General features: G+C 35.9%; 1 protein-coding gene across 15 annotated transcripts in view; it reads right to left on the bottom strand.

The window, feature by feature from the left end:
* The window catches only part of TTLL5 (tubulin tyrosine ligase like 5), a 161,499-nt gene that overhangs the window by 84,176 nt on the left and 53,983 nt on the right, over positions 1-23,340 (bottom strand). For 12 of the 15 annotated variants that reach the window (XR_009152625.1, XR_009152624.1, XM_058162389.1 and 9 more), the window contains 10 exons: positions 19,541-19,579; positions 17,924-18,078; positions 17,340-17,649; positions 14,652-14,772; positions 12,825-12,971; positions 10,565-10,668; positions 9,221-9,348; positions 7,162-7,275; positions 4,844-5,233; positions 1,596-1,774 (listed from right to left, as the gene is read on the bottom strand). Coding sequence is in view for 13 of the 15 variants with exons in the window: in XM_058162389.1 (XP_058018372.1) it covers positions 1,596-1,774; positions 4,844-5,233; positions 7,162-7,275; positions 9,221-9,348; positions 10,565-10,668; positions 12,825-12,971; positions 14,652-14,772; positions 17,340-17,649; positions 17,924-18,078; positions 19,541-19,579 (1,687 nt within the window). In the remaining 2 variants the exon portion in view is untranslated. The remainder of the gene's footprint in view (positions 1-1,595; positions 1,775-4,843; positions 5,234-7,161; positions 7,276-9,220; positions 9,349-10,564; positions 10,669-12,824; positions 12,972-14,651; positions 14,773-17,339; positions 17,650-17,923; positions 18,079-19,540; positions 19,580-23,340) is intronic. The other 3 variants (XM_058162391.1, XM_058162393.1, XM_058162396.1) reach the window with 3 other exon arrangements.

The raw sequence follows: 23,340 nt of genomic DNA, 5'->3' as shown, positions 1-23,340 counted from the left end.
AAAAAGATTTACTGTCTCTTACACTGGAGGCAATACATCATCATCATGGCTAGCAATCACCTACAATTTTATCCTCCTTATGAAGCAGGTACTGACTAGTTCTTGAGGTGGCTGGTGCCAAGCAGAGTGGTGGTGTTTTTTAAAAAAAACAACCCAGAAAAAGCCCTGTACTAGATATTCGTACTTCTTATTCTCCACCAAATTTTACGAGGAATGCCAGCTTTTTGTTAAGGACCACCTTTCCAATGAAAATATGAAATAATATGCCCTACCCCCTTTCTTACAATGATATATCTTTACATTTGTAGGAAAGTTGCTGCTAGCTTTGAACACTGGCTGACTCAACAGAAGAGACAGATATATCTTGTTCCAGCCCTCGCCTGGGTGGTCTGATGTTATCCTTAAGATCAAACTCTGAAGCTGGAAAAGCTGGAGCTGTTGCTAGTGAAAATCAATCCATGGATTTGCACATTTGTTCACAGAGAAATGCAGAAAAGAAGTAACTCTTCTTTCTATCAAGCAGGGCAATTCAACACATTCTTTTATTTACCATCAATAGCTACAAAGCACTGAAGCCTAAGAAATGTTTGTAACAACCATTGCTTCTGTTCTGCCAAAAGCATTCAGGCAGGCACCAATAAAGACCTCACACAGAACCAATACCACCTCACAGTATATTACATAGGGAAAAAAGTTCTATCATTTTTCAAGATTTTTTTTCCAGTTTCCCATTGGAGCCCATAGCCCAAACTTTCACGGTGGTCTCCCATTCAACTCTACTTAGTTTCTGAGCCTAGACAAAAAGAATGGTGATAATCACTATAGATTGTCAACCAACTTTTCTATATATATTTGATTTTATTTCAAATGGCTAGAATTGCTTTTAGCAATTCTGGAAGATTCCCTGAGTTGTCATTTCATAAATAAAAAGAGGTTGCATATCAAACTGATAACTAGAAGAAGGCCTCTTTTAATGGGCATGGACAATGTTCAATGTGCAAACTAAGAACCAGTTAGAGTTTGTCATTAATAGAAAGAGTAGGTAACACTGAGCATTTTGGGGGTGTAGAGAATACATTTGGAATTGTCACAATATTAAATAATAATACAACTCCCCATGAGTTAGTGGGGTCATTCCTAAAATTGTTCTGCGTTTCCTGTAACTCAGAGGAGAGGAGGCAGGGTTAGCATCAACCCTGCTGTACTGCCTGTTCCTATTTAATATTATTTCTTTATCAAGGTGGGCAGTGGGAAAATGGTATAAAATTAAGAAGGGATAAATTGTGATGCAGCAAAGATTTCCCTTTATAAAGCTCCAGTTTGCATATAAACTAGCTTGCAGTAGCTTCATCAGGGTGCCTTCCACTTATTCTATGCTCACTATAACAACAGTGCTTTAACATTATTAATATGTACAATATATTAGAAAAAAGTGATTGCAGTCCCTGTGATCAAGCACAATTCAAGAAGATCCATTAAGATTAATTCGTACTTATCAAACACATCTTAATCACTGTTCGTTTTTCTCTTTTGTGAATTGATACTAGCATCAAATGCTATTTCTATTCAAAATGGAAAATATGTTTTTTAGATACCTGTTGTGTAAGAAGGCTGATGTGACTGGGCGGTGAGTACTGTCTAGCTGCCTGCTTCTCTGCCAATCTCTGAAGTTCTGCTGCAATATCATGATTATTACGCTTGTTGTCTTCTGCATCCTTATTCATTCTGGCAGATACACCACGCTGTCTGCTTGGGCTGTGACTTCTTGATCCTGCTAAAGTGAGTGAAAAGTTTTGTTTTGCCAAGATTTTTTTCCCTAGCTATAACAAATATGCCTTCTGTGCAAAAATTGGCAAGGGACAGAAATAAAAACCAAGTATTTTATATGAAAGATACTAATAACAATTCTCAATTACAATATGTTTAATTCTACAGGTAAATTATCTCGCAGTTTTTTGCTCTCTTTCAAAAGTTTTATAAAGAACACCAACGATTTCTTTACTAAGTAATGATAGAGAAATTAATTTACTGAAAAAAGGATATTCTTCAATATTCAGAAAGTCAGCATGAGATAAGGAAAAAAATAAGGCATAAAAGAAGTTTTTATTCCAAAGAATAAATATTTGGTTAGATATTTATTAGAACTATGTCAACTATTTGGAGGGATACCTTAAGAAGCCTCTTCAAACCTACTGCTCAGAGTACCAAGGCCCCATGTTGTTGTTTTAAAGCACAACCAAAACCCCAGTAGAATCAGAACTGATACTGTACACATGCTCCTTTCCCTGCAATTCCAGCAAAAGTAAAGGGAGGGGGGAAGTCCTTGAAATGGCCACCAAGAGCCTTTGAGAGAGTATGGAATAGGTTGAGAAGAGTATGAAGTAGCCCTCATACTTGGAGCAATAGGTTCAGAAGAGTATGAAGCAGCCCTCCATGTGGTTGGCATCGTCCAAATAAATTAGCATAATACTAAAGAAAAGTGAAACAAAATGCATTACTTGGAAAGCTATTCTTCTATGAATAGAACAGTTCTTTTCAAAGTCTTAAAAACTTCATGAGGATTATCAGGAAAACTATAATACAACATGTGACACATTAAAATTTTGAAATACCCTACAATGAAGAATAAGTTTACTCACATCTGGTTATAATTTACTGCATATATTAATAATGTTTTTACTTCTAGACTACCTTTTGTTGAACTCATGTCATTTTGAACAGAAATATTAGATGTTTGTTGGTGATGTTTTTTTATATTTCCCCAATAAAATAAAATATAAATTTAAAATATTTATTTTTGAACCATATAAAATCCCATAAACATGGACATTCTCAGGGTTCCCCCCCACTTTCCCCCCCCCCGTTCCATAGTGTTTATATGTGCCATTTATTTCTTTTCTTTTTCAATTCTGTATATTTTTATTTAATTTATGCCATTTGGGTTTTGCCAAACTATTTCTAAAAAGCACCTGAAATCTAAAGAAAAATAAATTTAAAGTCGCACTGAACCAAGAGTGTATTTTCAAAAATGTAAAAATGAAAAATACTGCAATAGCTGAACTTCTGAAAATAATCCAAAAAGTTTATATGCTACACAAGAAAAAAAAATACTGCAAAGAAATACAAATCTGATGTCAAATGTTGAAAAACAGATGGTCTGGCAACTGCCTACTTCAATGCTATAAACAATTACAGTGGTAACTTGGTACTCAACTGCTTTGAAACTCATTGAATTTGATACTCAATGCATTTTGACATGAAAATTTTGTCCCTGTCCTCATCGTTTGCTTAGTACTCAATGCATAAGATAGAATTTGTCGGTGTTGGTTGCCTTGGGCTTACTACGTTATTCCTTATGGGAATATTTGTTTGGTACTCATCATTTTTGGTACTTATCATGCCTCCAGGAATCAACGATGAGTACCAAGGTTCCACTGTATTGCTACTGAAATCCGTCACTGCCATGTGAACCAATTGATTGCTTAAACCTGACACCTATGTCAGCAGTGCAGGCCTTTGAGAGCTCATTCTTATTTAGACCAATCTGACATTCATTTCAATATTTGACATTACTGGGCTGTTTGCTGGTCTTTCCATATCCTTTCTTAAAAAAGGGCTAAGTAGATGAATGAACACCTGCCCCTTTAAATGTTGGATTTCAATTCCTAGCAGCTCCAATCAATAAGAGTAATAGTTGGTAATGATTTGAACTATAATCCAACAATATCAGAAGGGCCATGGACTCCCTACTCCAAGGGAACAGGAGTTATTATTTCTTGGAAAAACCGGTAATAGTATCCAACAGTCAAAATAATATTTTAAAGAACTGTTCCAGTATTATTTACAGATAGAGATCTGTACACCAATAACATGGAAATCTTGCAAAACCTAGTGAAGAAAAACTAAGTCAAAGTGGAAAAGATAATCTGATGGCAGACCACATTGTTGCAAAAGAGACACATTCTATCCTTGGCATTGCCAGATAAAAATGCTAAAGGCTGCTATTGGAAACTTGGGGAGCTTCTCCGTGTTAGCATGTAAACAATATTTAATTAGATTAATACTTTGATTGAGTATAAAGTTTCTTCCTATGTTTCTTTGAATTCACAAGCACTAGGATCTGGTGAGAAACCCACCAACTTTATAATGGGGCTTCTAGTGAGAAGTTCAAAAGCCCCTCTCTTTTTTACTGCCAATGAAGAAAACACTGCTGTGCGTGATATTCTCCATCTATTGTCCAGTCACTGCAATAATGTTCACAAGCAATTAATATTCCAAGGTATTAATCTTTTTGGATGTCAGTCCAGTTTATTAGTTGCTGTCAGATACACAGTTTCATACACGTGAACTTAAATAACCACTACTCAGTCCATTGGAAACTGCTGCCAAATTGTGTCATGAGAAAACAGCAAAAAAATTAGAGAGGCATGATCACCCTATTCTTTGTTTCTGTAAGTTGTCTAAGAATCAACAACATAATCTCTTCATACATGCCTTAATACTCTAGAATGGAGGTGGAGAACCACAGCCCCTTTATGACTTGTGGACTTCAACTCCCAGAATTCCTGAGGCAGTCATGCTGGCTCAAGAATTCTGAGACTTAAAGTCCACAGGTCATAAAAGGGCCATAGTTCACCATCCCGACTCTAGAATATGACGTAATATTCTTGACGACAATTCTGAATTAGATTGGATATAGTTCTTTTTCAAATAAATATCTCATAAGGAAAATACGAACTTATCCAACTCAAAACTTGCACAATTAATTCAAATTGTCTTGGATATTGCAATAATATTTTTTAAAAAAACATAACAATAGTGTGCCAGCTGAGCATCAGCCTACCTGCTTTTGCTGAGGAAGGTCGGGTCAGTCTCTGGCTGTAGATTTGCATGGCAGTCTGAAAGGAAGAGAAGGGGCTGACAGTGTAACTGCCAGACCGACAACGGTGTAAGTTTGTACTGTTTGAGGATGGGCGGGACACATTTTTTGCTGTATTAGACAAGTTGTCAGGTGCTGCATTTTGAGAAGAAGGGGGAAATGTTGCTTTAGAACCTGACGAAAGGGAAGGGGTTGAGTGATAATCAGGCAACTGTACATTCTCACAGGCAGCAGGTTGCGAGGACAATGGCATGCTGATGCTTTGTGGGAGTGTGGTACCATGAGTAAAGGAAGAAGTGCTAAGAACACTGAATTGCGGCGTATTCTCTCCATCTTCCATTGAAGAAGGAACACCTAGCAGAGGGAGAAGAAAGCATCAAGCCAATCAAGGCAATTCATATTTTTCAGTTGGACAGATAAACACTTCTACAATTGCACTGAAGTACCTTTTACAAGCTTTAGATTTTTTTTATATAGCGTCTGAATTTTCAACAATTTCACAAAAGAGCTCTAATAGTCAATAAAAATATATCTAAATACATTCTACCCAGTTTGTATTTATATTGTTAATTCTATTATTTTACTATGATGTTCTCTACATGGATACTCAGTTTTCTATTTAATAATAATTCAAATACTCAAAGGTAGAACAGTACTTATTCCCAATTATTTGATTTTTGCGTGTAATATTTACAAACAGTACCGCATCAATTACATTTGTTCTTTACAGTAAATTAAAATAGTATTCATAAAGTCAGTCTCATACATGAACCAGTCTATGATGCTTTTTAACTACTGTACAACATTTCTACTGGTTTTATATCAACAGTATAGTCTACTGCTTAGCACATTAAAAATTCCCAAAATAGTTTTTTTCTATTCAATGTTCATGAAAATGTTTAACTTAAAATTGACTGTGGAAAAGATTAAAAATATTAGAGCCTATTTCATAGACCCATCCATTTGTTATACTAAGCAGTATCAATACAATAAAATATAGCAAAGAAACATATTATTAACTCTAAATTAGATGTTTGAAAAAACTATAATTGTTAGCATCTTGACTGACAGACTCACTATGTGAGTCTAAATTTAGTTGAATACTCTGTCTCTAATCTAGTCTAGTCTAATCTTATCTAATCTACCTTTTTTAGACAATGTCACTTTGAATGTACACTAATCGGCATACATTAAAATGAAATTTCATTGCATACAGCTCTCAAAAGGTTACCACCTCCAATATACACTACATAAACATGTCTAAATAAAGAAATGAATGAATGAATGAATGAATAAATAAATACAAAATTATGCATATACCCACTTATATTATATGACACAGAGAAACAACAGTCTAGTAGAAATGTATACATGGATATTTCAGCCAATTTAAAATTAGTTTTTTTTTTAAATTTGTCTTAACTTTTGTATTATTGTTTTTTACCTGGCTGTAAACCGCCCTGAGTCCTTCAGGAGAAGGGCGGTATAAAAGTCGAAATAATAAATAAATTAAATAAATAAATAAATAAATAAATAAATATGGCTAGAAAACTGAATATTGCGAGTTTATCAAACGGATGGCACATAGGGAACAAAGCTGTACAGAATCTGATAATCCTGCTAGAAATACTTCAAAACCTCCTCCCAGAAGGGAGCAACAGAAACAGACCAATGCTTTGAGCTTTAAGCACATAGCATTTATAAGCAGTATACTGAATAATTTCGGCTGTATAATCTCGGCTGTCCTTACCACTCTCTGTATGGACTTTCTATCTGAGGCACTGCTGCCACCAAACCAAAAAGTGATGCAGTTTGTTAAAATGCTCTCAATTGTGCTTCTGTAAAAAGTGGATAGGACAGGAGGAGAAACATGTGCTCTCCTCATCTGATGCAGGAAATGCAGATGCTGGTTTGCACGCTTCACTAAGGATGACGTGCAGAAACCAGTTCAGATTGTTAGTTATCTACACCCCCAGATACCTAATACTGTTGACCACATTTTTACCACATTTCTAAAGCTGCCATATATCCAGCAAAACGTAACATATAAAACATCAAGAACAGGGAAACACATACAACACACACAAAAACCTGGGTCAAGACCCCCTTATAAAAATATCAGGACAGCTATATCATGGGAAGTGGCAAGTCTTCACACACCTTCTCTGGGTGGAAGTTGTTCCATAGGGAAGACACCATGACAGAGAAAGCCAAAAAAAAAAGCCATTAAAGTTTTGTCAGAGTCTAACTATGCAAATTTACTCTTTTTCCAATTTTCTTACTGGGTAAACTAGTTCCTTTGGGTTGCTCAACTCTCGGCTGCTCTACCACATTTTCTTTCTCCACTGGAAGTTGGGACTGCTTTTTTTCATTTTTTCCTATCTTTTCTGAGTGATCTGAAAAGAATTTTCAAAATTAGAAGAAAAATAAGCAATGTACAATAATGATTTTCAGTATGACATTTTCTAATACAGCAAATAATCTGAGATTAATTGCATCTTCAAATAAAAATCCATCCTAAAACTTAAATTCTTATGTATCTAAAATATTTTGATATTCCATATATCCATCAGAAAGTCTAAACTATGAAACATGTTGGTTGGTTTGATTTGGAGCTCTGAAGCCCAAAAGACCCTAGGCAGCTGACAATGCACACAAAGAAAAACCAAACAATAAAATGAATATGCATCTGGAAAGCAACTAAACAAACTGGAAACCAACGTAAAAAGATAAATAAAAGCTTGGCATCCAACCAAACCCCAGGTTTGGGAACAAAGTCACATTTTCAACAAGTTCCAAAACAGAACAGAAAATAGGGAGGTGGGAGGCATACAAATTTGCAGGGGATGCTGTTCCAGAGGGCAGGTGCCACAACAAAGAAAACATACTACCTAGGTCCTGATAAATAATATTAAAGCAACCTGAAGAATGCTCACTCTGCTCAATCTCACAAAATGGGCAGATATAATCCCTTAGATAACCAGGCTCTATGCCATGTAAGGCTTTACAATGATAACCAGCACTTTGACTTGCAACCAAAAACCATTTAGCAGCCAATGCAGATAACAAAGCATGGATGATATACAAACATAACATATCATGCCTATCACTGCCTTGTTACTACATTTTGCAACAGCTGTGGCTTCAAGGTCAGCTGGATGTAGAGTGCATTGCAAGTAATCCACCTGAGAAATTATTGGGCATGACTACTTCAAGGGTTTTCCATACTAAGAAAAAGTGCAACAGGCACACTAGCTTGAGCAAGGGCTGTGATTCCAAGAAGAGCCCCAGGAGGGGGTACACTAATCTTAAATGGGGAAGTATGATCCCCATCCAAGACCAGAGATGAAATAATCACAGATTCAAGAGATTCAGATAATAACCACCCAGTCTGAGCCCAAGTCTGTTCCTCCCTGTCCTCTAGACAGCATCTAAACAATGGATCAAGTCATTGACATTGCTTGGATGTCCTGGGATCAATATACACAACTGAGTATCATCAATGTATACTGGATTTCAAACTGAGGTATGATATCACTCACCTGTTTCCCTTAAATATTAAGAGGGATGAGGGGTCTCAAAATCTGAGGCACCCCAAAAGCAAGGGGCTAGGGATGTGACCTCTCTCCTCTTGTCAACATTGATGGGAACTGACCAAGGAGGAAGGAGAGATCCATAATAAAACAGTACTTCCCATCTCTCAAATCCAAGAAGGATACTGTGATTGTGAGTATCGAAAGTCAATGGAAAACAAGGAGCACAAGGATGGATGCATCCCAGCTCTGTCAAATATCATTAGCAAGTGCCACCAATTCTGTCTCTATACTGTACCCTGGCCTGAAACCTGATTGAAATGGTTCCAGATGATCTGTTTCCTCCAAGATGTTTTGCAACCACTGTCTGGCCATCATCTCAACTATCTTCTCTGAAAAGGGAAGATGGGACACAATAGCTATCCGGCAGTGTTAGATCCAGCATGGGCTTCTTCACAAGGAGGAACACTAGAATTTCTTTCAAAGAGAGGAGGACAACCCCCTTCTTCTGTGATAGCATTACATGGACCAAGTATAGGTCATTTTCTAGGCAGCTTTAATAACCCAGGAAATCCCAAGATCTAATAAGTGGGCAAACTCATAGATTGGAAGACTTTGTCCACTACTGTACCTCTGGAATCACAGGCTTAAACTCAGTCCAGATGATCCCACTAGCTTGTGCCCCAGCCACTTCAACAGGAAGAACCCAACTCTGAGTGAATTCAAGTAACTTTATCAAGAAAAAAAAAGAATATTCCTCATTTGCTTCTTTACAATTATACTGAAGGTATCAGAAATGGATACTCACTGCCTTTGTTCTTGTTTTCCAATTGGCTATTACTATGCTTAGTAGTTCCAGGATTTGTTCCCAGGAAGACACTTGCTGATTTATTCTTATGTGTGTAAAAAGTCAGTACCTCCTCAAGATCACTTTCACTAAAATGAGAAAAGATGCATACAAGAATAAATGGCCTAAATTTATAATGTGGTGATGCAGCTGCAATAGCTACTATAAACATGGAGTGGGGAAGGGGAAAGAAAGACAAATTGGAAAGAACTGAAAGAAAAAATGATGTTTTTGTTAAGCTTGGTAAAAGCCATGGTAGCACAGTGGCTAGAATGCAGTACTGCAGGCTACAACTGCTGACTGTCAGTTGCCAGCAGTTTGGCAGTTCGGATCTCACCGGTTCAAGGTTGACTCAGCCTTCCATCCTTCTGAGGTTAGTAAAATGAGGACCCAGATTGCTGGGGGCAATATGCTGACACTGCAAATCACTTAGAGAGGGCTGTAAAGCACTGTGAAGCGATATATAAGTTTAAGTGCTATTGCTATTGCTAAAATTCCATGCTGCATTACTCCTAGCCATCCAAAAGCTAGTAATATAAATAATGTTAGCTATTCTTTTTATAAAATTTATAGAGCTACTTTGCTGTAGTAGTTAAGGCACCAGGCTAGAAACTGGGAGACTGTAATTCTATGTTCACTTTAGGTGCAAATCCAGCTGGATGACCTTGGCCAGTCACTTTTTCTCAGTCCTAGGAAGGTAGTAAGGGCAAATCACTTCTGAAAGACCTACTACAAAACCTGCAGGGGCTAATCCAGACAGCTGTCCAGAGTCAACACTGACTTAAAGGCACCCCTTCCCGCAAAATAGAACATTTCTGATAAAAAAATTACTGTCAAAAATTCCATAGCCAAGGTTCCTATCTCCGTAATTTGAACATTACCTCTTCAGAGCTACGGTATATTGTACCCATCTTTGTTGCAAAATGGATTTTGCTCCTTCTTTAGGGCTATGCTACAATGAAAGTAGAGGAAGAAGGAAAATCTCAGAAGAATATAATCCTTGTATCCACACTGGAGTACATCCAATTCTATTTCCCTTTGAAAAATTACAATACTTTATTTTCACCACTAAACAATTGTATTAGCCAGCAGCAGAGCTCAGTATAGATTAGTATACAAAGCAGACTTCTGGATCTGAAGAATCAAGATAGGTTTTTGCCTAGCATTCATGAAAAACACAGAGATAAATACAATAATAATCTCACATACAGAAGAATAAAAAAGCAATACCTTAAAAAGTCTCAAACTGATCTCCAGTAGGAGGCTATATAATTATTTCTCTAAATGCCTTCGAGTAATTCATACCTTGCCTTAGTGATAAACTCATGAAAGCCTTCTCCATCTACCCCCTCTTCTTCCTCTTCCTCCTGTTTCTTCATTGACTTTTTCTGAGACATTTGATCTGTTTCCTAAAAATCAGCAACAACAGAGTAATCTCTCAAATCACCTTTTCTATGAATATGTTTTGTCGTACTAGGATGCTTGGAGGAATACTTAGGGAAATGGTATTCAGTGCAAATATCCTTTTAAAGCAAATAGTTACTCTACCATACACTATTCATTGCAAAGCCTAAATAACAGCATCAGTAAGGTGCCTACAAGCAACATGCCCACATTTCTAGTTTTTAACCTACATGAATAAAGAATAGTAGTTTTTAAATGATATCCCATCATATCATCTCAACTTCTCTCCTGTACGCTAAAAATGTCAAGCTACAACTTATTGGATCTAATAGGTAATGAAATAAATATTCACAGGCAACCAAAAAGATTTAATCAATATAACAAAAGAAAGAGGTTGCTCATCTTATTCAACACAAAAAAGACTTTAGATGAAATCTCAATATTTAAAATATACATTTAGTTATCACAATTTTAGCACTAAAATACACTAAAATACTTCAAGAGATAGGTAATTGAATGATTTGTTGTATTTCTAAATTATTTTTTGCTCAAAAACTTAGTAATGGCAGTAATTATTGGCCAATAAACTATACATATTTGTAAAAGATATCAAAAGAAACCGGTTTCTTGTAGGATTCAGATATCATATGCTAATCCCCAGTATGAATGAAGCACAATTTTAGATTGATACAGAACTTGCATATGTGTACTTAAATATCCAGTTTTTTTCAATTAGAGGAGTAAAGTATTGTTCCATTGTGAGATCTATTTGGGCTTTGCATGCATTTTGCATGTATTTTTTATTCTGCATCTACAGACTAATGAATATTAAGCCAATTTTTTTTTATAAAGTCATTTTTCTAGTTCTGTTAATTATGGAGGTTATAAATTGATAAAAAAACAATTACTGAATACTGTAACAATTACTATGAAACACATACAACATACAAACATTGCAACTGAATAAGTATTGTGACATCAGATACAAATGCATTAAGTCACTGCATTTCTATCATATCATTTGTGTCATTTGTCCTCCTTACTCTCTCCTCTTCCCAAGATACCATTGCACGGAAGAAGATATTAGTAATGCCAATGGAATCCAATATTGAATTTACAAATATTGTGCATCACAAAAATTTTGAGCATTAAATTATTTTTGAGTAGTATTACTCAATAGTATTATTGAGCCGTGGTACCACAGTGGTTAGAATGCAGTACTGCAGGCTACTTCTGCTGACAGCCAGGGGTTTAATCCTCAGCTTTCCATCCTTCAGAGGTCAGTAAAATGAAGACCCAGCTTATTAGAGCCAATATGCTGACTCTGTAACAGCTTAGAGAGGGCTGCAAAGCACTATGAAGCGGTATATAAGTCTAAGTGCTATTGCTATTGCTGTTCTTGTAAAACATGTAGTTAGTCATTATAACTTCTACTTTCCCTCAAAGATCTATTTCTAAATAACCCTGGCCATTCCAATTAGTTTTTACTGGAGCATAATCACATTTAAAAAACCAAAAAAAAAAAAAAATAGCAAAATGACTAGACACATTTTGACCAATAGTTTCAAAACTGTCATGATTTTGTTTCCTTATAAGAGCAATGAATCTGAACATCAGTTTTAGTAAACAAATTCTTTGTATTTCAAAAACATAAATGAAAGTTAAGGCAAAGTTGTTGCAATAAAAACATCCAAAAATATTACTAGTTTGTCCAAGGAAACAGGTACTTCAGAGAATGATTTTGTTAATTATGCAATCAATTAAACAAACAAAACATTAATACTTGTTTGCACGTTTTGGAGTTACTACTATTTATGCCAAATCACAAAGATGCAAGAAAAAAAAACTTAAATGAAGAACCTTCTGCTTTCATTGCAATGGTTGAAACAGAATTGCATATCTGACATTACAATGTGCAAGTTCCAGAAATTAGTTTCTCTCATAAATAACTTGCAGATTAGGTTTTTAAAAATTCACTCCATCAGTGCACTAGACGTTTGAAAAATTGAAGAATGAAGTACTTATGCTGCTGCTCTTTCTTCTTTGCACATTGGATACAATGAGATGCATTAAAGCAAAAAAATAGAACGATGACCTCTAGAACCTGTAAATTAATATTGTGCGGGTGCAACACCACTCAGCTAGCACAGTCAATACTCACCCTGTTATAGCAGATGATGAATTCACCCAGCTGGTGAGCTAAGATGCGCCTACGGTCATAGAGAGCCAGGCGTCGACTTGGAAGTAGCATCCTCAACGATTGTTGAAGATTACTGGCTGCTCGTTTCAAAAAACGAACCACCAGTTCCTGCCGTGAAGAAACAACACTGAATACAGAATCCAAATATTCAATTTTATTAAAAGTATATCTAAATTTGTTTCAAAGAAACCACATTGTAAAGAAAAATGTGTGATAAAAGGGATGGTATGTGCGATCTCAATTATTCTGTCATTACATAGAAAAGCTGGGCATGCTTTGAATGTATCTTGGAAGAACTGCTCAAGAACATGTGAGGTACGTCCCTTCTGTTCATTCAAGTACTGTGTCTTTTTTTTCAGGCTTCCGTGAGAGCCTGAAAAGAAACAGCTGCTTTGAATTTCACATTAAGTCTAACAGTTGCTTTAATGAGTCAATTCATTAAACCAGCCTCTTTTCTTCAGGCTTGTGTGGAACGGTAGAGAGAAGACATGCTCCCATGAGTTCTAAAACAGTCTTCTAAATCAGGGATGTTTTAAACTTTAAGACTCATGGACTTTGACATGACTGGTGGGGAATTCTGGGAGTTGAAATCCACAAGTCTTAAAGTTCCCAAGGTTGTACACCCGTTCTAAATCATTTTAATGCTAATGTACAATGTACAATGCTAATGTCTATTATTGCTGTCCATCAACCTGCCTATTATATTATTTTATCTGTCTGTTAGCCACAGATAAAAAGCACACAACTGAAGGGTCCAAGATTTTTGCAAGTCAATTTGGTTAGGTATATTTTTGCTGCCATTATTCATTACTTGAATCACTTTTGGTCATACTATCTTACTTTAAGGGCTGCATTATTATTATTTCTTCCTTCTTTGTCACCAGATAATGGTAGAGAAGAAATACTCTCCCTGAAAAATAAATATTAAGCTGTCTGCTACGGTATTTGATTTCAAACATATCCTGTCTCCAGTTTGGATTTGCTTTTGGCTAGATGCCCTACTAAACATGTAAATGAACTGCTTCATAGCCAAACCATTACATTTCACAATTTACCTCTCATTAGCATTATATTAGATTGGTCTGAACTGTTACTCTAAATATTATTTTTCAAAGCAGAGCAGACAAAGTAGCTCTTAGAAAGCCAGTTTTAATTTTCCACTTGGAAAGAGTGGGGTAACATTTTCCACTGAGGCAAACTGATTATTCCTTATTTCTGACATAAGGTTTTTAATCTTTGAGCTATATTGGCTCAATATGCACTGCCTGTTTTCACAAAGTCTCCACTTGGGCTAAGACGACAAAGACTAGAAATGTGGAGCAATCTCACTAAGTGCTATAAATCCAGTACTTTATATAAAACACCCAAAGTGATGTGATTGGGGGAAACAGGAAAAACAACTCAGAGATATGTTTAGTAGCCAAGTTATATACGGATTTTAAGAAGAGGTAATGGGGAACTAAATGCAAAAGAAATACACCACTCTAAACTGGCTATCATTTTAGCCGTGCTCTATTCAGCTAAACCTAATCTCTATCAGACTCCAAACACACTTCTACTTGTTCTGCACATCAATAAACTAGACAGGGTCAAAGAGAGGCATTCAAATTGTTTTAAATTACAGAGAAAGGTAAGATGTATTAACATTGCAAATGGTTAAATGTTCAGCAGTTCTGCTCAGCCCTAGCTGGGAGGAATCAGCTCCATACTGACTATGATTCAGGAATGCTGAGTAGGAACAGCTGGGTCCCTTCCTGAAAAGTACTGGGCAAGCACACCATTTCTTACCATCTGCTCATCTTCCTTGGCAGCCCAGACTGGGTTGTGGACCTCATCCCCAGCCTCTTTCATCAGACGCAGCTGGACACGCTGCAGGTAAGCAGAGAAAGCTCTGCGAGCCTGAACTTTGCTACAGGAGAGAGGTAAATGCAGCCATTAAAATACTGCTTTTACTCTTCAAGACCTTTGCCAATCATTATTAGCTGTTAAGAAGGGAATAAATAGTTGAGAATCTGGATCAGCAAAGACTGGACAAGCCTGATTAATCCAGTAAAACTGTATAACTGCATCACAAAGCTCCAAGTGAAAAGGATTAAATTTCTAAATTTCCAAATTGAAATTTCATGCTGCCAAAGCTTCCATGTCTCCAAAATAAATATGGAAGATGAGTGCAAGTTTAAAAGAGAAAACTCTCCTCTCAAACACAACCTCGGAATGCAAAGTCAACATTTGCGCTTTCTCAGCATATTCATGCAAATCAAGATGTTTGCTGCATATTAATTATTCTCTGAATACTGTGGGAACTACGGATCTTATTCAAGCTAAGTGGAGAGGATAAGCTCTTAATACAATTTTCACTGCTCTTCGAAGAATGTTAACCAAGAACATGACCATTTTAAAAACTGCCATATTTTAATTTTGTAACCTATATATTTCATTCTACAAATTAACTTTATATTGCCTCAAAAAAAAAAAAAGTTAGATTAATGGCCAAAGCTTTTAATAACTCAGCAACACAGCAACACATTTTACTTTTGTAAAATGCTGGCAGTAATTCTTCTCATTGATCAATGGTTTACCCCATCCCCATTTGTCAATGGTTTACCCCATCCCCAGTTGTCTTATCTGATAGGGCCCAGGAAGAGAGCCTTTTCTGCTACAGTGCCCATGCTTTAGAACACGGATGTCAAATTCGCCACATCACATGATATATCAGGGCTTTTTTCCCCTTCACTAAGCCAGATGTGGGCATGACCAGTGTGTGACGCATGCAGCCCATGGGCCACGAGTTTGACAGTTCTGCTTTAGAACATCACACCCCAGAGATTAGATGGGTCCCAACCCCCTGCTGGTTTTCAAAAGACTCTAAAGACATGGCTCTGTAAATGGGCCTGGGGGATCCATTTATGGCTAGATGTAGGTCTATTGATTGATGCATGAGTTGCACTTACCCGCTTATTATACCTTTTGGTTTTAATTTGATTTTAATCTATTTTAAATGAGTCGTTTTTACTGTATCTTGTGTGTTGGTTTTCTTGCTGGGTTATTTAATTACTCTATGTGAGTTGCCCAGAGTCACAAATGTGTGTATTTATACAAAATACAAAATTTTGTATTTATACACAATAAATAAAATTTTGCTCTTATATTTTTCAAGGCATACTATGGGAACTAATATTCTAACCAACTGCATTATCCAGTTACGTGTTTTCACTATTGCAGAAAATAGACAAGCCAAATTATAAGGTGAGAATTCTATCACCTACAAACTGAAAATAAGAGATTCAAACTTTGTCAGACTAGATGATAGGAAATGGTTCTCCATACATAAAAGCTGTATCTATACTCAATCATCCTTTATTTCCATTAAAAATAAATAAAAATAAATTAGTTGCTTGACAATGAGAACTTAGTATCTGCTCAAAAGCCTTCCAGAAATTTACTACCGTTGTTCCAACAGCTTGCCTACTAAGAAAGAACCTGGCAGTATCTCATGAATTCAGTAGCAAGTAAGTCCTCTGTCGAAACAGTAAGGCAGAGGTTGCTCAAGTGTTCCATCAAAGGTGCCAGTTAGTAATAAAGGATCTCCTGGTCCAGAGCCAGTTCCAGGCTGGAAAGGATACCACCTTCAAGCTGGCTCTGAACAATCACTAGTAAAATTGTTTACAACATACCTGTTCTTTGTTTTTAAACTACCTTAAGTCAGAGGAAATGTTTGAGGAAACTGAGGGTTTCAATAGTTGGACCAATGATGCAAAATAAAATGGACTGGACCTGAATGTCTGGAGAGTTTGAGGTGACTTTTTAAAAAATATATATTTAGAACTATTACTATAACTTGGGGAGTTTTATGCCTCAAAATGGTGAAAAATTGTGCTATTAATTTTCAGTAATATTGGCTGGAGGAGGTTATAAAGATGGAAAAAATGGATTTCAGAACCTAGTAAGGAAGTTTATTACAGCCATAGGCCAGAACAAATAAAAAAGCACTCAGTAAATATACAATTAAAAATTCAAGAATAAAATAATATATATATCAAATAAAATCTATGATAAAAACCAATTTCAGAACCTGCTGAATACCTTTTTCTGCTTTAAGGTCTAGACAGTAGCTTTCAAAGAGGAAAACTGCTGACAAAAACACTGGCAGCCATCCATACATCTTATACCACTATTTTCTATTATATTCCATATTTAGATATTCCAGATCAGGGGTGTCAAACTTGCGTCATCATGATGTCCTCACATGATGTATCATGACTTTTTTCCCGTTCGCTAAACTGGGCATGGGCGTGGCCAGTGCATGACACATCCAGCCCGCGAGCTGTGAGTTTGACACCTCTATTCTAGATGTTCTACCACAACTCAGCTATTTTCTATTTCAACTTCCACATAGCCCAGTGAAACCAGCAATATGATACAAACAGTGAAGAAATCACAAGTCTTTTAGCAAATCAATCCCATGAATTCTCTTACCTTAGATTCCTGTTCTCTTGCAGAATCTGTAGCAAATTAAATGGAGGATCAGCATTCTTTGGCACTGGTTCCAGTTTCTCTTGAGGAGGTGGCCCTTCATTTGCAGCCTTCTCTTCAGGTTCCTTTGGTAATTTGACTTGGTGAGGGGGCTTCACCATCTCTGTCAACTGTGGCTTAAATTTCACTGGCATATTTCTGAGAGAGCCGACGGTTTCACCCTGGCATATTTCTAGTTCTTCATCTTCTATTTCCTCCTCTTCTTCACATTCTGTTTCTGACTTGAGGATAAAATCAGCTGATTGTGATGTACCTGTCAGAATCAGTATATTTCCAATTCTCAACATTTTAGCAAACTAAATTTGAGGGGGGAAAAACAGGCTCTGTTGTATACCATTCAGTGCTTACATCTCTAAATGGGCAATAATGGATTATATTATAGCACTATGTAAGCCAAATGGGAAATCTGTACAAACTTTTTTTCAAAAGTTTTTTCCAAAGATAGCTTCTTCACACATAAGATATGGTTTTTCTCCATTAAACCTGTATATCCACACTACAGGAAAGTAAGCAGCACAGGTATGTACCTGACAACCTTGCCAATCTTCCTGGTCTCAGTTTGCCAAACCGTCGCCTTTGTTTTCGAACCTCTAGTGATAATAGTTTCCGCTCATACAAAGCAGCATGAAGTTGAGCGTTACAATCCACAATGTCCAGACCCAGTTCAGCAGCAAGAGCTAACCTGCAAAAGATAGGAACAGAGAAAACCCTTCATGGCTTTTGTCCCAACATCCAGAGACATCTAAATGATCTTCCCACTTTGCCTATATTAGGGAAAAAAAGGACTCAATACACCGTCACATCTAAAGCCATCAAACCAGTTTGAACAAAGTTACCTAGCTGTATCTACTTTTTGTTTAAAGTGAGACCTCAGCTTTCCAGAAAAATGAAACAAAATGTATTAAGGATTTGAAAAGCAAATCAATGCATTTTAAAACATTCTACTACCCTCATTAAATCTTATTGGGCTGATAAAACAAAGAGAAATTATTAATTGCCCAAGATTTACCTGTAAACAAGTTACCTGTTTACAGACCTCAGATCACCAGTCATCCTTGGGATGGATGAGAGAAAAAGAATAGCCTAAAATCATCCAGCATATTCCATAGTCTGGAAGGGATTTAAATGACCTCTCTACTTCCACGTCAACCCCAGATAGCTTCCTATGTTAAGTGACAGGAGTTATTATGGGTTTGGTTTGTTAAGATTTCAGAATCCAAATAATTTAATTTTAGTCTTGATCTATGAACTTTCTGCATCAGCACTGTTAAACCCTTCAAACGTCAAAATGGATATGTTCATATGTCTACCTTAAAAATGAATGCACGAGTATCAAATGCCAAATATTAGGTAGAACTGTGCATAAAATCCAATAGAAAATTAACTAAAAGCAACACAAATTCAATGGAATATACAGTATTAATATTGACACAAATTGGCTGTAGTCTGATCTATTTATTCCTAATCCTACATAGGAAACCTAGGAAATGAACATTACAGAGAGAATACTAGTCAACTAGCTAACATTAGCCAAACTCAGCTGTTCATTTAGCAACTTTTACTGTAGAAATCAAATCGCTGACTACAAAGTTGTAAGGTAATAATGGATTAAAGTAGCAAAATGTATCTGAGATAGTTATAAGTATTTTACAAATTATCATACTTGTCTTGCCTTAGCCTCATCAGTAGTTATTGACCATATGTTTACAAAATGGATCAAATGTTTAACTCAAGGAAGGAGTATTACATATACTAAATGAAATGAAAACCACCAATCCAAAAGATTACTAAAATACGAATCTGACCTGCTTACAATTGGAACACATTTTAATAGATAAAAATGATAGATAAACAAATATTTAACTAGATAGATAAACAAATATTTAAGTAGCCTGCGAAAACTAGGTAAGATGAAAACAAAAGTTATATAATTAAGACCTTGTGTATTTAATAATTTTCCTCTGCCACATTTAAAATTGCATTTTGACAGCATCTTTTGGGAAGGTTCTATAGATCATCTTGAACATGGCTATGGTCCACAGTTCATGTACCATTCTTGACAGAGCTAAAATGTTCAGGAAGGCCTATTTACAAAATAATAGAATCCTTTTACATGACATCAGAAGCCTCATTTCAAGCCTTACCGAGCTCGTCTAGGAACTGGTCCTTTCCTTGAATTTCCTCTATAAAGAAATATAAGTGATTATGTTAGTTATTTGACAGGTTTACCTCAAAGCGCAATAAATCTATAAAAATACTGTTAGAAAAACAAAACTGTTTGATAAAAATGGCAACTTAGGTCAAATTAAAGACAATTATCACTGTCTTGCTAGATCAGAATAATGTCCGTGTTGTGCTTTCAAAGACAGCAAACGCAGAAACCAAAAGCTCACTGTTGATTCATGATGATGCCCAAGTTTAATGTTGCCGGGGAATAATGGCAAGAGAGAAGTTCATGTCCCGCCTTTGAGTACCTAAAAAATTTGACAGACCACTATGAGAAACAAAATGCACATGTCTTGTTCTAGTAGAACTACCCTTACATTCTTACCCATTCTTCATCCCCAGGATTCAAAAACATATCCTTTGCGTCTCCACTGTCAATATACATAATCATTGATAGATCTGCCCTCTATGAATTTGCTGGATAATTTCAATGTGAGCATACCTCAACAGTCAGTACACAGGCACAACAGCCAGATTCATACACTCCAGCAACTATCCTGAGTATCTTTACCTGGCCGAAGCATTATGGTAACAAAAAAATGGTTTTGGAGCACTGCTTGATTCCTGGCTTACCACTAATGAGGATTAAATGGTTAACCATTGTAAAAGACATGTTCTACTGGCATGGGTTTTACCTTAGATTCACAAAGCAATTCTATACCATGTATTTCTTGATGCGGTGCCCTGAAGCAACCTTGGTTTATTAAAGAGTATGAAATGCAAGCATCTGAAACATTTTGAAAATGTTTATGCAAATATCTTTGTTTGAAATGTCTTACATTCTACTTCATTTCCAAATATATATTTTATAAATAAATAAATAAATCACTCAAATCATTCCCCCTTTTAGGAATATTTCATTTTCATTAAAAATTAATATTAAACAACAGCAAGGAGAAAGGATTTATTCTTTGGATCAGCCAAAGGACTACTGGTAGGTGATTCCCCCAAAAGTTCAGCAAACAGCAACTGTAGGACATGGTATTCTCAATGAAGCAATAGCCTATCGTGTAATCAACTGGTGAGCATGCAGCAACATAGAATAGCATACATTGGACAAGGTTGGATTCAATATCTGACACTTCTAATTAAAAGAATCTGGGGCAATGAGAGTTAGAAAAACTTCTGCATGAGATTTTGGAATGTTCAATAATTTAAGAGAAGGGTAACACTGAGCTAAATACACAACTAATGATTTTTGGATAAGACAGCTTCCTTCTTCAAAATCCTAATATGGATGGAATGATGGATGGATGGAAAGAAGGGAGGGAGGGAGGGAGGAAAGAAATAGTGTTTCTAACAACAGACTATCAATTATATAATTCTGTATGTCATTATGAATTACAGTTTATATAATAATGGTATAAAACAAAAATTGAACTTTTAATCCTAGCGTATCAGCAATGAGATATGGCTCAAAAATTATATCAAACTAGTTTCTAAGAAAAATCATGTATCAAAAGAAGTTTTCAGATGGAAGTATTCTAATGTACAAATATTCCCAGACTACTTGGGTACAGCCTAGGAAATCTATAAATAGTTCAAATATATACTGCATTATATAAACAGTTATACATTTTTATATTTGGTCATTTCCAAATTTTCACATAGAGAAACATACTTATATATATTAGCTGTTCCCACTACAAGGACTACAACTCTTAAGAATTTCCAGCATGCATAGACAATAGCCTTGCTGGCTAGGAATTTTAAAGACATGTTGTAATTGAAGAACACTAGGAGGTTTATATAATAAAACTTCAATTTATAGGACTTAGGTTTAGCAGTCTCCAAATTCAATATAAACCCCAGTTTATGTATGCATAATGTCATTTTATTCATGCATAGAATGTCATTCATCATTTTACATATATTGGCCTGTTAAATCAAGGTTACATAAAATGGTAGATCAACCACAAATTTAAAAACTGTGTTCAAGGTCATTAACAAAGATCCTTAAAAACCTAATAATTACTGGATAAAATGACAGATGTACTGCAGTTTTGTAAAAATAAAACAAAAATTATTTAAAAATTGGTAGATTACCACAAGATCTTACATTAGAATGGTTATATTTGACTAAATTATTTTGAAGTCAGTAATGACTTCTGACTTCAATAATAGCTGGATTATTTGGTGATACTTAAATGCTGGCACATAATAAAGAATCCAAATAAAATGCCACTGAACTAAATAAATTAACAGAACAGTAGAAGACATTCAATTAAATGCAATGGTAAAGTTGTAGAGGCATTTGGACAGACAACTTTTGGGAAAAACTGTTGGGAAAGACTTTGTTCTACTTCAGAAAGCCAATTCTTATGTTCTTGGGAATCTCCTCCTCTTATTTACATATGAATTATTCTATGACTTCCTCAGCTTATACAGTAGTCATCAACAATAGCTCAGGGCCGTAATAGCTCAGGCTGTTAGAAGCCTGTTATTAGAACACAGCAGCCTGCAATTACTGCAGGTTCAAGCCCGGCCCGAGGTTGACTCAGCCTTCCATCCTTTATAAGGTAGGTAAAATGAGGACCCAGATTGTTGGGGGGGCAATAAGTTGACTTTGTAAAATATACAAATAGAATGAGACTATTGCCTTATACACTGTAAGCCGCCCTGAGTCTTCGGAGAAGGGCGGGATATAAATGTAAATAAAAATAAATAAATAAATAAATAAATAAATAAATAAATTTGAATATTCCTAACTGTCATACAGTTTCAGTACTATGTTTATAAGCACTCCTTCTCTATGTTCACTATCATTTATCATATTTTCTAGCACTTTTTACTATTTCAGCATCTTAGATTCAATTTACATAGTTTACCTTGCTGATATAATTTCTGAACCACATGGCACACAGTGAAATCCACATCTTATATCCCAGTGTTATTTTCCTTCAATATCCCAGTTTTTCGCAGGCTGCTACCATGACTTTCTTTTGATAACTGCAATTGCTATGCAATGTCAAATATAACATCTTTTAATATTACAGTGTTGTAACTCTTATTGCCTGGAATGGTTTCAAATTCTGCTGCACTGATATACAGAATGACTAGGATAGACACATACCGCATACCAATGATGTAAAAAGGAGTTACTAAGAAGTGAAAATATAAAAAGGAACCGAGATTAAAAACAAACAACTATGGAACTATCTTTGTCCCATTACACCAGCCTCTCCCACCCAGTCAAGCAGGGAAGGTATGTTGCAGACCTCATCAGTTAAAGAAATTCAACTGGTGGGGTCCAGGAACAGAGCCTTCTCTGTCACTTCCCTTACCATGTGGAATATTCCCCCCCTCCAGGCAAGACAGCCCCCCTCTCTCCTGGCCTTACAAAAAGGAGTTAAAATTAAAACTCTGTGGCCTCACATGGGTAGCCCAAAGAAGCATGCAGCCGTAGGACTGGCTAGTGCCCTGAAAACCATCCCTTCAACTTTTAATTAATTTTAGTAGTGCTTTATCATTGCCACCATCAAAGCTGACACCAACCAGAGCTTAGAAAAATTCAAGGAAGCAGTGCAAGATTGGAAGATATGAAGAGACCTGGGTCCTAGAATCGCCAAATGTCGGACTTGACTGAATGGATAATATCATCATATTGCTTGACATAATATTGCTTGACATAGTGTAAGCCGCCCTGAGTCTTCGGAGAAGGGCGGGGTATAAATGTAAATAAATAAATAAATAAATAAATAAATAAATAAATAAATAA

The sequence above is a fragment of the Ahaetulla prasina genome, chromosome 1 (assembly GCF_028640845.1).
Source record: "Ahaetulla prasina isolate Xishuangbanna chromosome 1, ASM2864084v1, whole genome shotgun sequence".
NCBI classification, from domain to species: domain Eukaryota; kingdom Metazoa; phylum Chordata; class Lepidosauria; order Squamata; family Colubridae; genus Ahaetulla; species Ahaetulla prasina.
This window is presented reverse-complemented; position numbering and strand designations above follow the sequence as displayed.